Consider the following 17,666-nt stretch of genomic DNA (forward strand, 5'->3'; position numbering starts at 1 on the left):
GATTGATGACGCACTGCGGATGCTCGATTCGGGGGGGTCTTGTCTTCTAATTCTCCTTGACCTTTCTGCAGCCTTTGACACTGTCAATCACAACACCCTCCTCAACACTCTTCAACAGAGAATGGGCATGGGGGCACTGTGCTTAAATGGTTTGCTTCCTTCCTCTCTGATAGATCCCAAATTATCAAAATAGCGGACAGTCTTTCATCTCCTTTGGCGGTGGGTCAAGGTGTTCCTCAAGGCTCTATACTTGCACCCACATTGTTCAATCTCTATTTGGAACCACTGGGAAATCTCCTAAGTAAATCCGGGATCTCTATGCAGACGACACTCAAATCTACCTCAAGGTTGCCTCCACTCACGATCTCTCTGTCCTAAGCTCTACTCTGGACTCCATTCAAAACTGGATGTCAACACATCAACTGATTCTGAATCCCTCCAAAACTGAATTCCTCCTCCTCACTTTCTCCTCCACTGGTTCAATCATGGATGGACCAGATAAATCTACTGAACAATAAGCCCATCATTGTCGACAGGGCAAAATCCCTTGGTGTCATACTCGTCACAAAACTCAATCTACTCTCCCACATTAATTCAATTGCAAAGTCTGCTCGATACCAACTGCGCCTTCTTTGGGGGATTCGTCGCTTCTTCCCGGAGCATGACCTTAAAACCCTGGTCCAATCGCTCGTCCTCTCCAGACTGGACTACTGCAATTCTCTTCTTACTGGCCTCCCCAAATCCCACCTGTCCCCCCTTAAGTCTGTTCTCCATTCAGCAGCTGGTTTCATTTATGGGGCCAAAAGAAGCGACCACATCACACCCATGTTATCCACCCTCCGCTGGCTTCCCATCGAGGCAAGATCTATCTACAAGACTGCCTGCATCACCCACAAAGCCTTTCACAGGGGCGTAACACAGGCCCCCGCAGCCCCTGCGGGCCCCATCAGCACAGCACTCTGGCTGCAGGGCTCCTGATTGAGCCCGGAGGGGGGCCCCCGAGCTGCCTTGCAGGGAGGCCCCCTCAAGATTCATTACGCCAGTGGCCTTGCACTCCTCCTCTCCTCGCTACCTGGCGAATAAACTGAAACTCTCTGGAGGCTCTAGACCATCACGAAATGCGGGCAATCTACTGCTTGAACCTCCCACTTTCAAGAAGGAAAGATCGATGGCTCAATCCTTTTCAGGCAACGCCATGAGAATCTGGAACTCACTTCTGCCTCAGCTCCGGACCACCACCTCCTCCCAGGCCTTCAAAACTGACCTCAAAGTTCTCCTCCTTCAAAGACACTTCCAAAGTTAATTCATGTCCTCTCTATTATCTGAAGGAAGACCTTTTAGTATAGAAAATCTCTATTCTCCATGACTATGGAAGTGCCTTCCCAGTGTGTTCTTGTGGTTTGAGAGTGTGCCATTTATTGCAGTACTACCCTTTTACCTGTGTTTGGTACTCTTTTGTAACATGCACACGTCACTTTTCTCTTGTAACACACTGTTTACTACCTCTTACATTTTGTTTGCTTTCGATACTTGCACAAGTGCCACCATTACCTACGTAACGTTTGTTCTTGTGTTTGAGTGTCCTCCATTTATTGCAGTATTATACCTCTACTTGTACTTTGTACGCTTTTGTAACCTGCACACATGTCACTTTTTCCTCCTGTAATACACTGTTTGCTACCTCTTGGATTTTTTTTTTTGGCTCACGATTGTCACTTTTACCTCTTGTAATGTAACGTTTGCTTTTGTAATTTGTTCACTTGTTCTGTTCCTATTGTGAAGCGCTCTGACACCTCCTGGCTATATAAAAACGCATAAATAAATAAAGGGAGTTCCAGCATCTGGTTCATGTGTCGACGCAAGAGGAGGTCCGGAGCGAGGATGTTGCCTAGTTATGTAAGTTTTATTTGTTTTAATATTATTTTCGACACACCCGCCCTAGGGGCGTAACACAGGCCCCTGCAGCCCCCGCGGTGGGGGGGGGGGGGGGGGGGGGGGGCGAAGCTCCCCTCGGCACTGCACTCTCTCCGGAGAGCTCATGGTTGAGCCCGGAGGGGGCCCCTCTGTGTACCGTGCAGGGAGGCCCCCTCAGTTTTCATTTCGCCTGTGGCCCGCCCCCTCCCCCGTAGATGGCAGCTGCGACTGTGCGATACATGCGGTACATACTACTACTAGCCAGTGAATTGATGCACATGACTCTTGTGAGAACATCTGACGTAAGATCAGTGAAAACACATTTACTTGGACCTGGAGTGAGCAAGCATAACATAAGACTGATTTAGCCCTTCTGTATATGTACAATAACCCTACTCTTCAAATGTAGGGTAATAGGATAAGTAGCCCGGCGCCTTCTCTTCTGCAGCACTACCTTCTGCGCCTTCTGTTCTGCCTAACAAAGTTCATTCAATATGATTCATAGCTTTGAGTCTCCAATATCTCACAGATATTCATTGACTATGGCCTGATTGAGGCCCCACAGCCCCGCCCTCTCCCCCCCCCCAAGAGTTGGCCCCCCTCTGCGCTACAGCGGCGTGTTACGCCCCTGCCATAAAATCTATAACATCTTGCCAGGTTTTCCGGATACCCTGAATAAATAAATAAAGTTGAATTGGGAGAATTGTGTTGATACACTCCCGTTATCCAAAGTGCAACTCAGCCCGTGAGAGTCGCTCTTTACAGGCTGGGATGTAACGTAACGGGTTCTATTGTACAGTGCTCTGACACCTTCGGGTAAAGTCCGCGCTTTATAAAAATGCATTAAATAAAATAAATAAAATTAAACAGCAGCCACTGCCTTCAGTAGCGTAGCAAGGATGAGATGGGACCTGTTGCACGGAAGGAAGCTGCCCCTGTGCCTGCTGTTGGGGTAGTAAAAGACCGCAATTTTCAGAGATCAATGGAACCCGGTGCCACTGCACCTGCTGCACCAATGAAAGCCACTCCCCTAATGGCGTATCATTATTTCTCCTACTAGGGAGGAACCCGTGCTGTTTCATTTACAGTTTCCCAGGTCCGAACAGCAGATTCACTTTCGGTTTCGGAGTATGACATCTGATGGGGTGCTTAGAAGGTGGTTCGAGACTTCAACCAAACAGTATCTTTTCCAAGTCCTCCAATACTGAACTCGTACACATGTTTTTCTCCAAATGCCCATGTGTAACATTTAGCCTTGTCATAGTAGAGGGGCTGTACGTCGAAAACCCCCTTTTCAGGGGGAACTTGGAAATACATACTGCCTGTTTGGGTGACAAGGAAACTACCTCGTGAAAAAACACCAGAGCCTTTTAAATCGGGAGACTCCTGCTCACGCCTTAGAGTGCTGGCAGTCTGACAAGAGCCCACGGAGACGCAGGGAAAGAGACGGCGGCCTGAAGAGGTGACAGGTGAGCGACACTTTTTATAAAGCGCTCCTTTCAGCAGACATGGTGGCCAGGGCACTAATTCTGCACACAGTGGCCATTACTTAAAGACTCTTTAAGTAATGGCCACTGTGTGCAGAATTAGTGCCCTGGCCACCATGTCTGCCCCGTTCCATGTCCCTTTGAGGCAATAGAGAGCAACACGGAGCTGGCACTCCTGAACTGTGTATGGAACTATCACTAGTGAGTGTGGTGAAAAGCTTATTTTATTTATTTATTTATTTATGCATTTTTATATAGCGCGGACTTTACCCGAAGGTGTCAGAGCGCTTCACAAAAGGAACAGAAATGGAACATAATGAGAAACATTACAAAAGCATACGTTACGTTACATAAAGTAATAGCGACATTTGTGATCAAACAATATACATGAGGTATTAAAAATTGTGAGCAACCAAAAATACATGAGGTAGTAAAGGTAATAATGACAATTGTAAGCAAACAGAATACATGAGGTAGTAAAAATTGTGAGCAACCAAAAATACATGAGGTAGTAAAGGTAATAGTGACAATTGTGAGCAAACAGAATACATGAGGTAGTGAAAATTGTGAGCAGCCAAACATACATGAGTTAGTAAAAAGTGCACAGGAGGAAAAAGTAAGTGACAAGTGTGCAGTTACAAGAGAGAACAAAGTATCATTTAAGGTATAATACTGCAAAAGGTGCTAGACACTCAGGCACACGAACAAGCGTTATGTAGGCAAGGTGGCACTTGTGCAAGTATCAAAGATAAAAACATGTGAGAGGTAGCAAACCGTGTGTTACAAGGGCAAAGTGGTGTGTGCATGTTACACAATGGCACCAAACACAAGTACATGGAAAATACTCCAAAGAGGCAGACACTCCAACCCCAGGAATACCCTGGGAAGGCACTTCCATGGGCATGGAAAATATCAGTAGTGGGAAATAACTTGCACTATCACTAGTGAGTGTTGTGAAAAGCTTGCACTATCACTAGTGAGTGTTGTGAAAAGCTTGCACTGTCCCTAGTGAGTGTGGTGAAAAGTTTGCACTTGGGGATCTTATAAAAACTATCACTGGTGAGTGTGTGATAAACTGGCGCTGGCTGGCACTGTGAAAAGCATGTAATGATGGCAGTGTGAAAAAGTCACATTAATTGTCAATGTGATCAGCTGGCTCTACAGGCGAGAGTGAGGAGCTGTCAACCGCATTGATCTGACGGCAAATCAATATGTCACTCATAATAATAAAAGAGCTCCCAATGACGGGCATTATGACTCCCTGGTAATTGCAGGCAGTGAGTGTGATAAAGCACTGATGAGGAGGGTGGGACGTGTGCATGCATGTGCGTTCAGTGTGTGTGAGGCACTGGTAGACAGTGTGAACCTATGACACATAGGCTCTTTAAATGTGAGGATGGTTTTTAAATGTGACAATGCTTTTTAAATGTGACAATGCTCTTTAAATGTGAGGATTCTCTTTAAAGGTGAATGATCATTAAATGTGAGTATTGTTTTTAAATGTGACAATGTTCTTTAAATGTGATGATGGTCTTTACATGTGACAATGCACTTTAAATGTGAGGATTCTCTTTAAATGTGAGAATGCTCTTTAAATGTGAGGATTCTCTTTAAATGTGAATGATCTTTAAATGTGAAAAGGATCTTTATATGTGAGGATGGTTTTTAAATGTGACAATGTTCTTTAAATGTGATGTTTGTCTTCAAATGTGCTTAAGTCTAAGAAAGATTCCCTTTGGGAGATTCTATTAGCATTCAATATACACATGCAACACTTCAGCACACAATCGTACTTCAATATTCAACAATATTGTTAAGCATATATTGGGCCAGTACCATCAGTTACCAGAAAGCCAATATATAAACAAAAAAGATTTTCCGTTGGAAACATTTATTAAACTAATTCATATAAAATCATTAACAAATTCTAAAAATAGCACATCAATATGCACATTAAAAACATATGGGAAACCAAGCCACAAAAATACAAGAAAATTATAACAAAATCCTTCACATTAATAAAACATTATTTGCGTGTATTGTGAAATAGTGTACAAATAAATTTTTACATATGTGAGCAAAAGACAGCGACGCATTTCGGAGGATTGTATTGGTCCCACCTCCTTCTTCAGGCTTGCTACAAATGTATTCCAACACTGTGCATCTATATGGATAAACATACAAAAACATTTTTTATATATTATATTATACACGACATCAACAATATACATTATACATGATTATTTCATATAAAACAGAGGTTTTCGGTAGGTTTGTAGACTTAGTTAAACTCACAAGTACTGTACTATTGTTTGAGTTGCTGGTACTACTGACGGAAAGACCCAACTCACAAAAGTCCGTAATCATTCAAACTGCACATCCAAATGTTAAAATTATATTTGACTGGGAAAACTCTATATATGTTCCCAAAATTATAACACCTGTATTTCCCAGCCCACTGTTTGTTTATACTAGTGAGTAGGTATTCATGATAAATTTCATATTTATTTAGCGGACAATTAATTGTTAGACATAAGGGGTTTAAAAACCTCCTTCGTTATATAAACACATAACCCACCATAATTAGCACAGGTTACCCCAACAGTCTTCAAGGGCTCTCTTCTAAATGTTCAGTGTGGCAAATTGTTGCCTCCAGAATATATTTAAAGAACAATTCTTTGCAGTTGCCTGTATCCAAAAAATATTGGCTCAAAGTAAAATACCTCAAGTTGTACTAAAAGGTAATCAATTTATTTCATATTGAAATACCTACCACAGCCAATAAGATTCAGGCAAACTTTAAAATGGATTTTTCAAATTCCACCAGTAGTAGGCAACCAATCCTAAAACAGAGATCACACCCTTATTAGTAATGTGGTGTGATTATGTAGCCAGGACTCTTATATTATACAGAATCTAGGTGTAAATTACCTGTAAGTATTTTATATTTTTTTTCCACCGTCTTCCTTTTAATTTTCTTTTAGTATATTTCGTTTTTTTGTAAACCAGGGCATCGGGCTTTCCAGCCTAAAACAACAACATTAAGATATTTAATAATTGATCTTACCTATTCTAGGTTGAAAACAAGATTGTGGGAACACTCTTTGTGCAATACTAACTCTAGTTCAACTGTTCCTAAGCCGGGCCTATTGTTCATAAGCTGCCCCCACTTATTTTAATTTAGAGAAACCTCAGCTGCCTAGCAATGTCTAACTATCGTAAGTGTTATACAAGCAAGCGGCCGATTTTATTATTAATATGCCGCATTAACGCTATTATATCAGTTGCTGCGTGTGCTTCTGTTCTAACTAATTTTTTACGTAGTTTGGCCGATTTATAATCTGGATAAAAGTGGAGATTTGCGATTCCCCCGTGCAATAAAAGGCCTCTATTTTTTTTAACTGTGGAATTTACTTAGAACAAGGACACTTGACTATGAAAAAAAGAAGGAATCAGAACTATATAATTGTTTTGCGAAGGATGCTAGGAAAAGTGACACTCAGCACCCTAACTACATATACTTATGAGGCGGAGTTGCCCCAACCCCTAAGGGGCGTCACAGAGTTTTCCAAGCAAAAAATGAATAGCACTATAACAATAGCACAAATAAATTCGGTATACCAGACTGGCGAGAAAAGGGTCGGGCCTGCAAAACTTTGCATCAACATTGATTACACTACATGCCTTTGGTACCCACCACAAAACTCTTGCAGGTGTTTTTCATCCCTGCTTTCTACTTTAATCCCTGTTATTCCAACTGTTTCTTATTCCGTTCTTCCCCCTTTTCTGCCTTTCTCTCTATTCTTCACAGTCAAAAGTCTGATGATGTTAATCAGTCCTGGTCTCAAAAGAAGAGCTTTGGCAGTGGGCCTCACCCAGTGCTTATTTTGTAAAAGAATGAATGCCAGGGCTCAAAGCTCTGCTCAGAAGCCCTCGTCCTGCGATGTTATAACCTGCTGCCGAAGGCTATGCCCGTTGGTAAAGGCCCTGAATCCTAGTTATATGCCCGGGCAAGGGCCTATAATGAGGGTAGAATGTTCTAAATTAAAGTCATAAAATAGATCCCCCTCTTCCCACTGCCACAAAACAGTGGTTCAGGCACTGATCTCATCTTGCTTCGACTGCTGCAATGTGCTGCTGAAATGTACTCTTTGTTGGTCTCCCAGACTATTCACTGTAGAGGCCGCAACATATACAGAATGCCACTGCACGCCTTATTCGTGGCAAACAACTGAGGTCTCAAGTCTTAGGGCATCTGACAAACCTACAGCCGGTTCTGCAGTATCTTTAAGCCTTTTGCGATAAGGCTGTACACTCAAACTCCTCGTAATATGGCAAGTCTTGTTTCACAAGCTATTCCCCTCCTAGATCTCTCTTCTCCAGTTCCTACATTCTCTTGCCCGTTCCTTATTTTACTAAAACTCAGCTGTGAGCCCGTGTCTTGTCCATGGTCAACAGCAAAGCCTCAAAGGTCCTCCATGCTGAAATTCGATCAGCCGCCATTCCAAACTTCAGGAAACGACGGAAGACCCACCTCTTCTCTGCCAAATTTCCAATCAATTAATCAATAAATGTGGTCCTCTTTATTTTAGTTAAAAAAAAGTATTGCTTACTAAAACAAAAAAGCAAATGGTAAATGTCTTCTGAACGTTGCCCATATATAAATAACTACAGAAATCTGGTAATTTAAATTGTTGATAATTTTGGATTGTGCTGCTTTTTAGTGTGTCTGATTACAGAATCCAATTATTCTTTTTGTTAATACAAAATACAATAATAAGGGCAACTGCGATAAAATAAAATGTGAACCTTTTTCAGTCTCTGGTAACGATGGATCTGTATGATTACCAATGGGAGGTGATCCAGCCGGCGCTTGAGGGACAAAACATCATCATTTGGCTCCCAACAGGATCCGGGAAGACCAGAGCAGCGGTGTATGTGACCAAGCGACACCTGCAGAACAAGCGCAACGCCAAGGTGGCAGTGCTGGTGAACAAGGTATCGTATTTATGGTGCAGTTGACCATGGGAGCAGTGTTTCTGGTGTTGTTGTGGTACAGTGAATGGCTGATTTTATTTACCAATTCAATAGACTTAACTCTTGATACACTTTGCTGCCCAAGCTAATCTCGGTAGGCAGAGCTAAGGCCAGACCCTCCTGTACTGGTACCGAACTGTTCGGTTCTTGTATAGGAGTTCCTGGCCCTTAGCGCTTAACACACACAATTTATCCTCAGATCTGAAGTTCTCTCGCGAGAAGTCATGGCCCTTCAAAGTGATGTGGGTCTCAAAGAACCAGCCCAACCACCTCACCACCTTTCGGCTGTTTGTTGCTGCTTCTGGTAATTACTCCACAACCCCCTTACTCCACCCCCATCCCACCAAGCAGTCTGTCCATTTGGCAGAAGACCCTGGTGGTAGCTACTTTGTTTCATTCTGCATCCTCTGTGCTCTGCTATCAATTGTAGTCTGTAGCAAAGGGCCACAGTGATGAAATGTTTGTGGATTAGAGTCTGTGCTCAGTGTGCTGCAGTCGTGTGTTTCCTGATGTCAACGTTTAGCTGACTTCTCGCTTGCTGCTGTTACTCCTGCTTTCCTGAGATATTACACCCCCATTTGACAATTTACTGATGAGCCCTAATGCCAGGACTGTACTCTGTGGAGACCTTGAAACGAGTACTGTGTGAGTTTTTCCTTTTTTATTTGGGATCATTCTCATAGCGGAGACACTGTGATGCGTATGCATTGCTAGCACCCGTTATGGCAGAAAAACAGGATTTCCTCAGACATTTCAGACACAGGAAAAAGAGGCGCACGTTATGTATGATAGAGACCTTGTTTTGTTTACCTGTGAAATACTTGTTTTTGTTTGCTCGAGAAGAAGCAATCTCTCTCTCCCACTCTCTTGTTCTTTTGAGTTTACCCATGATCCTTTCCTCCTTTTGCTTTAGGGTAGGCTCCTGCTGTTTAATCAGGCATCGGATTCTGATAACTAGGGGATTAGAAGGCTAGTGTCTAGGGGATTATGAAGGCGAGTGTCTAGGGGATTAGAAGGCTAGTGCCAAGGGGATTATGAAGGCTAGTGTCTAGGGGATTAGAAAGGCTGGTGTCTAGGGGATTAGAAAGGCTGGTGTCTAGGGGATTAGAAAGGCTAGTGTCTAGGGGATTAGAAAGGCTAGTGTCTAGGGGATTAGAAAGGTTAGTGCCTAGGGGGATTAGAAAGGCTAGTGTCTAGGGGATTAGAAGGGTAGCATCTAGGGGATTAGAAAGGTTAGTGACTAGGGGATTATTAAGGCTAGTGCCTAGGGGATTAGAAGGCTAGCGTCTAGGGGATTAAAAAGGTTAGTGCCTAGGGGTTAGAAAGGCTAGTGTCTAGGGGATTAGAAAGGCTAGCATCTAGGGGATTAGAAAGGTTAGTGCCTAGGGGATTATGAAGGCTAGTGCCTAGGGGATTAGAAGGCTAGTGCCAAGGGGATTATGAAGGCTAGTGTCTAGGGGATTAGAAAGGCTGGTGTCTAGGGGATTAGAAAGGCTGGTGTCTAGGGGATTAGAAAGGCTAGTGTCTAGGGGATTAGAAAGGCTAGTGTCTAGGGGATTAGAAAGGTTAGTGCCTAGGGGATTAGAAAGGCTAGTGTCTAGGGGATTAGAAGGGTAGCATCTAGGGGATTAGAAAGGTTAGTGCCTAGGGGATTATTAAGGCTAGTGCCTAGGGGATTAGAAGGCTAGCGTCTAGGGGATTAAAAAGGTTAGTGCCTAGGGGATTAGAAAGGCTAGTGTCTAGGGGATTAGAAGGCTAGCATCTAGGGGATTAGAAAGGTTAGTGCCTAGGGGATTATGAAGGCTAGTGCCTAGGGGATTATGAAGGCTAGTGCCTAGGGGATTAGAAGGCTAGTGCCTAGGGGATTATGAAGGCTAGTGCCTAGGGGATTATGAAGGCTGGTGTCTAGGGGATTAGAAAGGCTGGTGTCTAGGGGATTAGAAAGGCTGGTGTCTAGGGGATTAGAAAGGCTAGTGTCTAGGGTATTAGAAGGCTAGTGCCTAGGGGGTTATGAAGGCTAGTGTCTAGAGGATCAGAAAGGCTAGTGTCTAGGGGATTAGAAAGGCTAGTGTCTAGGGGGTGAGAAAGGCTAATGTCTAGGGGATTAGGTAGGCTAGTGACTAGGGGATTAGGAAGGCTAGTGTCTGGAGGATTAGGAAGGCTAGTGTCTAGGGGATTAGAAAGGCTAGTGTCTAGGGATTAGAAAGGCTAATGTCTAGGGGTGAGAAAGGCTAATGTCTAGGGGATTAGGCAGGCTAGTGACTAGGGGATTAGGAAGGCTAATGTCTAGAGGATTAGGAAGGCCAGTGTCTAGGGGATTAGAAAGGCTTGTGTCTAGGGGATTAGAAAGGCTAATGTCTAGGGGTGAGAAAGGCTAATGTCTAGGGGATTAGGCAGGCTAGTGACTAGGGGATTAGGAAGGCTAGTGTCTAGAGGAATAGGAAGGCTAGTGTCTAAAAGTTCAGGAAGGGTAGTGTCTAGGGGATTAGGAAGGCTAGTAGTACTGCATACGCAGTGGTGTCCTGCACCACACAAGGAACCCTAGATCAGAGATGGCATGCACATTAGAAGATAGTCTGTCTAGAAAATGTCTTTCTTTAATCATAGCTAAAGTGGGGCAGCAAAAATGAAGCCCAATATTATTATTATGGAATTGGTCCTACAAACCATTGTGGACAAAATACTGACTACCAATTTATTGTTATCTTAATTATACATAGGTGAGTAACTCCACTTCTATATACATTGCTAAAATATGTCTATCTTCAAGATACATGGAGTTAAAACAGTAAATCTATACTTACCTTTATGTATGTACCTTCTTAATATTTTGGTTCTCAATCTTTAGGCCACATTTTGTTTTTGTAGGTTTTGGTTTTGACAGGTTCTGGAAAGCTTTGGGCAATGTTTCTCAATGCCACAAGGTGCCTGACTGAATGTTACGGATGGATCAAGGGTGCTGTACTATGTTTGCTCTTCTTACTACATTGTTTCAGCTGAACTGAGTTCAAATTACGGGAGATCTGTGATTTTGAGCCTAATTGGCTGTCATTATGCCAAGTGTCTCCAAAACTAGATTCATCATAAAAAGAGAACTAGGATTCCCAAACCACAAGAATAATCATTGCAGGTTAGCAAAGAAATGGGTCCCAAAGTCAGCCTTGTAATATCTAATCTGTATGTCCACTGGACAGCTGGTAAGTGTTGTACGTGGGTCCAGACTCAGTTCTTGAGGACCAGTTATATCTCAAAAAGCTGATAATTCAGTGGGGGAATGACTGGTGCTGGAAACAGACTTAGCATCCATAGAAGGTTCCCTGAAGGAGTACTAAACTTTACAAACGGATATTTCGGCAATGATGGGAGCACTCATGCGACCACTGCTCTAGGTTTACGTCCCTTCCACTCTTTTAAATCCAGTCATCTCTGGAAACGTATGTCCTACCAGGAGTCTCCAACCGGTCGATCGCGAGCTACCGGTAGCTCGCCGACCCCCTGGGAGAAGCTCGCACCAGTATCTAATAAGGCTTCATTCTGAGCATTAATTTATTATCACGTTGGTGTGTTTTGCCTGCACTCACCCAAAGCGGCTGCTCAGAAAGGCTGAACTGAGCTTAGATGGGCGGGGCGGGCCGAGCCGAGCCGAAGAACGTAACATTCTTCCTGCACTCTGCACGTCAGGCGCCTTTTCCAGGCCGGCACAGGGCTTGATATCTGCCGCTGATCCTCACCGAGTAGCTGCAGAGGTAGGCAAGCCATTGTGCTAGTACCCGCATATTCAGAATAAGAGGCTCAGTGCAGGCAAAGCCCTGTAATTATAGCGTCGGCTGCTACGCGCTTTAAATCTACCTTCAATAATAAAACGCGGTTGCAGTCAACGTTTAAAATCCAAGGTCCTTTCCTTCACTAGGCCACTACCGCCTTTTACATTGCCTTCCACAGTTAAGTGCGGTGGCAGAACACGTTAAAATTCAAGGTTCTTGCCTGCGCTGAGCCGCTTTCAGTGACTACACCGCGCTTTCGATTTGCATGAGCGTAGTAGTCAGTAAAAACGGCCCAGTGCATGCAAGGCCCTTTGTTTTCAACGTCGGCTGCCACCGTGCTTTACATATGATCTGTGCTCAAAAGTAATTCGCGGTGGTAGCGGAGATCAAAATCAAAGGGCCTTGCATGCTCTGAACTTCTACCGTGCTGTACAACGCCTTCAATAATAAAGCAGGAGGGCAGCAATGTTAAAATCCAAGCCAGGTCCTGGCATGCACGGGGCCTCTTTTACTGACCACTACACCATGCTTTTTATTTCCATTCGCATATTAGTCACAAACAGCCTTATTCATCAACGGGCCGTTTTGCGAGCCTCTAATAGCGATTCATAGCGAATCGCTATTAAGGACTCGCAAAACGGTATTCATGTAGGAATTGCTAAATAAATAGCGATTCCTATACATTCCTTATTTGCGAGTAGCAAATTACTAATCGCAAATAAGGAATAACTCCCCATTCATTCCTATGGGCCAAAAGGCCCATAGGAATGAATGGGGAGTATTCCTTATTTGCGATTAGCAATTAGCTATTCGCAAATAAGATAGCGATTGAAAGGGTGCCAGGGGTGTCCAAAGGACACCCTGTAGCACCCCTGAAATGCAAATTGAAACAGGTGTTGCGCACACACATGTCCAAGGGACATGTGTGTGCAACATGCAACTTAGAAAAATGCTTTTAAAAGCATTTTTCTAAGTTTTTGCTATTTACCGAGAGGTCTGACCTCTCGGTAAATAGCGGCCCAAGATTGCATTTTCGCAATTTTAAAATGCTTCATGAATTGCATTTAAGGAATCTCAAATAGAGATTCCTTAAATGTAATTCCTCGCAATTTAGCGAATTAGCAATTACCGATTTTTGCATTTGGGATGATGAATCCCAAATGCAAAAATTGCGCTCGCAAAGGGCCAGATTCTCAGAATCTGGCCCTTTGCGAGCGCAATTCGGCTTGATGAATCAGGCTGCAAGTTTCTGGGAGAAATTTCAGAGGATAGAAGTGTCTTTCAGTACGTATATACAAGTCGCTACTAGGGCAGTGTCCTTTTGAATACCTCTGATTCCTTTATGCCGACTAAGGATGCACCCATTACAGGAGAAACTAGATTGCCGAGAGCACCAGGTAGAGAGATCCTTCGGCGACAAGGTGAAGGTCAACCTGGCTATGATGCAAGCAGTGGCATAGTAAAAAAAAAAAAGAAAAAAAAAATCTTGTGAGTCTGTCCACTGATGCATCTCTGGAAGGATGAGGAGCATTCCTTCGGGATCTGCAGGTCAGAGGTCGGTGGCAGTGGCAAGGACAGCTTCACATCATCTGGCTTGGGCTCGGAGCGGTAGGCTTGGCACTACTGGCTTTCCTACCAAGAATTCAGGGAACGTCTGTTCTGGTGAGAGCAGTCATCACGACCGCAATGCACTATCTCAACAAGCAGGGAGATAAAAGATCCTTTCCCTGTCGTGGAAAGTACAAAAGATATGGAAGTGGGCTGTCCAACATGGAGTATCTCTAAAGGAGAAACACCTTCCAGGAAATCTGAACATCAAAGCGGGCACTCTCAGGGACATACTGCAGATCATCTTCCTCAAGTGGGGAGTTCCAGCAGTGGATCTGTTTGCGACAGCTCAGAACACACAATGCCGGTTCTTCGCAAGTTGGCATCACCAGGGAGAATCTGGGGGAATGCGTTTTTGATAGCATGGTCAGGCGTCTTTGCCTACGCCCTTTCTTCGATCCCCCTCTGGCCACATGCTCTCACAAAGATAAAGAAGGAACAGTGCACAGTAATACTAATAGCTCCGTGGTGACCCAGACAACACTAGTTCACGGAGGTGCTCCTGCCATCGGAGGATCACCCAATTCGTCTACAACCAATATCATCACTATTGACAATGTCCCGGAGCCAAGTGCTTCATTCGGACCCAAAATCGCTGTGCTTAGCGGCCTGGCTCCTGAATATTGCGAATTCCGCATCCTAGATATTTCGGCAGAATACAGATATTCTAGCGCATGCCAGAGCGGATACGACAAACCAAACTTATAGGATGAAATGGAAGATATTCAGTCTGTGGTGCCAAGAACATAATACTCATCCTCTAAACTCCGAGGCACATCGAATTATTCCATATATTCTGATGTTTGCAAAATCTGGTTGGGCCCATGCTTTTATTAAAGTACACCTGACGGCAATTTCTCTATATAGACAACTTCCTTGAGTCCATCACTTTGGTCTGAAAGAATTATGAAACAATTTCTGAAGGTGTTGTTTTGACCCAGAAATTCTTATCCGGGAAACTAGCTCTTCTTCGAGCTCTCACTTCAGCCAGAAGAGTTGGAGAGATACAGGCTCTCACGATACATGAACCGTTTTTGCAGTTCGAAGAAGGACAGGGTGGTCCTCAGGACTAATCTTAAATTCATTCCAAAAGTGCCAACAGATTTCCATCTAAATACACCACTGGTTCTTAAGCGGTCTTACCATCAACCGTCAACAGCAGTGGAAAAAGCTTTTCATTCATTAGATGTTCAACAGTGCCTGGAATTCTACGGGCAAAGAACAAGGCCTTTCCGCAAGTCTTCCCAACTATTGGTTGCTTATAGTGTCCCCAGGAAGGGGTTTCTCCCTTGTAAAAGGGGAATTTCTCAATAGATTTCAAAGACAATACAATATTATCATCAGGCGGCGGGGAAGCCGGGGAATGCACCTGTTCGTGCACATTCTACAAGGGCAGTGTCCACCTCCACTGCTTTATTTGCAGGAGTACCTATCCAGGATATCTGCAGGACTGCTACCTGGAAGAGTACTCATACCTTCACCAGACATTACTGCCTTGATGCACCTGTAGACAGGATGTGGCAGTGGTGGGGAAGCAGTACTGAGGAACCTTTTCCGTAACGGTGAGCCCTCTTTTCCATCCCTCCTTCCTTTGTGGTAAGATAAGCACATTTTTATTGTCATATGCTGTATTATACGTAATTTATGAACATCTGTCTATGGGTATTTATAGACAGTGACCGCGATGGTGGACTGACATATGTTGCCTATTTTAGAGGTGTAGGTAACAAAACAAAATGTGCTATAATTTACTGCTCGCTATTCCGATTCAGGTATGTGAATCTATGAAAGCTAAAATCCTGGAGTAAGAAAACAAGTTACTTACCTGTAACTGTAGTTCTCCAGTATTGGAAGCTTTCATAGATTCACATACATATACCCTCCTCCCCTGAGAGGCTCACCTCGGATTTAGCACAAAAGGTGTTTATGGCACAAGTGCACGAAAATCTGAGGGGCAAAAGGTTCTCTCAGCAGTGTTCTAGAAGGTGAGGGGCTCTGATTGGTTCAGGGACAAGTTTGGTCTCTTTTACATAAAGAAGGTTATGAGTTGCAAAAGGAAAATGGGCCTAGGCCTCTTTTCAGTTTGCTATACTACTCAGCATTGCTTTTTTATGTACCGGAGACTCCCGTCTCGACGACGGCGAATGATTCAGGTATGTGAATCTATGAAAGCTTCCAATACTGGAGAACTACAGTTACAGGTAAGTAACTTGTTTTCTTATTGCACATTCATTTTTTTTAAACTCCTGTAGTATGTAACCAAATGTGACCTTTTGGTGGCAACAATAGGTGTGCTAGATACTGACGCATAGTACTTTGTATGGATATTTCCACATACGGAAGGTTCTACCACTTTTTGCAGTATGTACCACTAGTTCGGCAGTACTCTGCCTTTCAAAATGGCTGACCTGGCAATGGGCGGAGCTGCTGCCCAGCTTTGCTTTGAAGGGTATACTCAGATGTGAGTCCCTTGCTCATTGCACCATCAGGATTCAAGCAAGCCGGGCCGACGACGGCTGAAATGCCAGAAACCGGTCCCCGGAAGCTTGTTTCCTTCCCAGTATAAGAATTGGCTTGGTAGTTTGGTTTGCCCTGTTCCCATCATGCACTGGGACAGGAACGGACTAATTTGCATATAGCCAGGTTCTGAGCTGGGATGGTGCAGTGAGCTAAAAAACGGTGATGGATCAAGCCCTGATCTTTGGACTGGGTAAGAGTGGTCTGCTTAATTCAGACACTCTGTTCATCACCACCCCCTTTTCTGAATCAGCTTTGCTTCTTGGCAGGATGTGATGTCAGAATGAATAGAAAAGATGTCAGTCTCATGGGTAACAACTCTCTAGAATACTGCGCCTCTCAAAATACTTTCTCTTCCAATACAGTCCCATGATGGAAGCTCCATTGGCTGCAAATGTAAGGACTTGTGAATTTGAGGTCTATGTGGAGTGCAAGTCCATGTCTAGCCCCAGGTTTGCCGTTGAGGTTTTTGCAAAAGAGGAAGTGACTTTAACCTCAAAGAGCACGGTAGGGTTAACAAGACTGTACAGATTTATTTAATTTGACCTAGACCTCGACTGAGGTCAACAAATACATGATTAATAGGTAGTAAAACAGTTATACTATTCAGGCATTAAAACAGTTTTAAAAAACTTTAAGAAAAATGTATACTGGTTATAACAAGCAAATTCATCAAGCGGAGATTTACAAAACTCAATTAAACTTTTTGCAGAGCAAAGATTATGTCTTAAACATGTAGGCTTTTTATGCCAACACCATGCCATTACCAGAGTCGAATTTGGACAGACTAATAACACGTGTAAGAAATCTTGTCGTCCTCCATTACATAAGTCACAAATTTGTGTGGAACTTTCTGATTTATCACAATTAAAAGTCTGGGGGCCTCATTTATGAGGCCTTGCGTCAGTCTTGCGCATCCGATGCGTCACTTTTTGTGACGCATCGGCGGCATAAAACATGCATCCTGTTGCGCACTATTTACAAAGTGACGCATCTAAGCAGATGCGCCACTTTGTAAACACCTGAGCTACATTATACCTGCGCCAGGTATAATGTATTCAGCGGTGGCGTTTCCCTGCAAAAAGCCTCGTAGAAGTGACGCAGTGAAATCTATGAGATTTCACTGCGTCACTTCTAGGACGCCGTTGCGTCAAAACCTTGCACCTGCCTCACAGCAGGCGTAAGACTGATGCAGGCCCTTTCACATGGGGCTTGCCCCATGTGAAAGGACGCATTGCTGGAGTTGCGTCACTTTTATGACACACTCCAGCAATGCGTCACTTTTGTGCTTACAGATACGTCAGAAATACTGACGTATCTGTAACTCCTTGTGACATGA

General features: G+C 43.8%; 1 protein-coding gene across 3 annotated transcripts in view; it reads left to right on the forward strand.

Annotated features, from left to right (window-relative positions):
• The first annotated feature begins 3,255 nt into the window (after positions 1-3,255).
• LOC144755965 (ATP-dependent RNA helicase DHX58-like) overlaps positions 3,256-17,666 on the forward strand; it is a 102,762-nt gene continuing 88,351 nt past the window's right edge. For all 3 annotated transcript variants that reach the window (XM_078645412.1, XM_078645413.1, XM_078645414.1), the window contains exons 1-2: positions 3,256-3,383; positions 8,220-8,399. In XM_078645412.1, the coding sequence (XP_078501538.1) occupies positions 8,232-8,399 (168 nt within the window). In that variant the 5' untranslated portion in view covers positions 3,256-3,383; positions 8,220-8,231. The remainder of the gene's footprint in view (positions 3,384-8,219; positions 8,400-17,666) is intronic.

This window comes from Lissotriton helveticus, chromosome 5_1 (assembly GCF_964261635.1).
Source record: "Lissotriton helveticus chromosome 5_1, aLisHel1.1, whole genome shotgun sequence".
Lineage (NCBI taxonomy): Eukaryota > Metazoa > Chordata > Amphibia > Caudata > Salamandridae > Lissotriton > Lissotriton helveticus.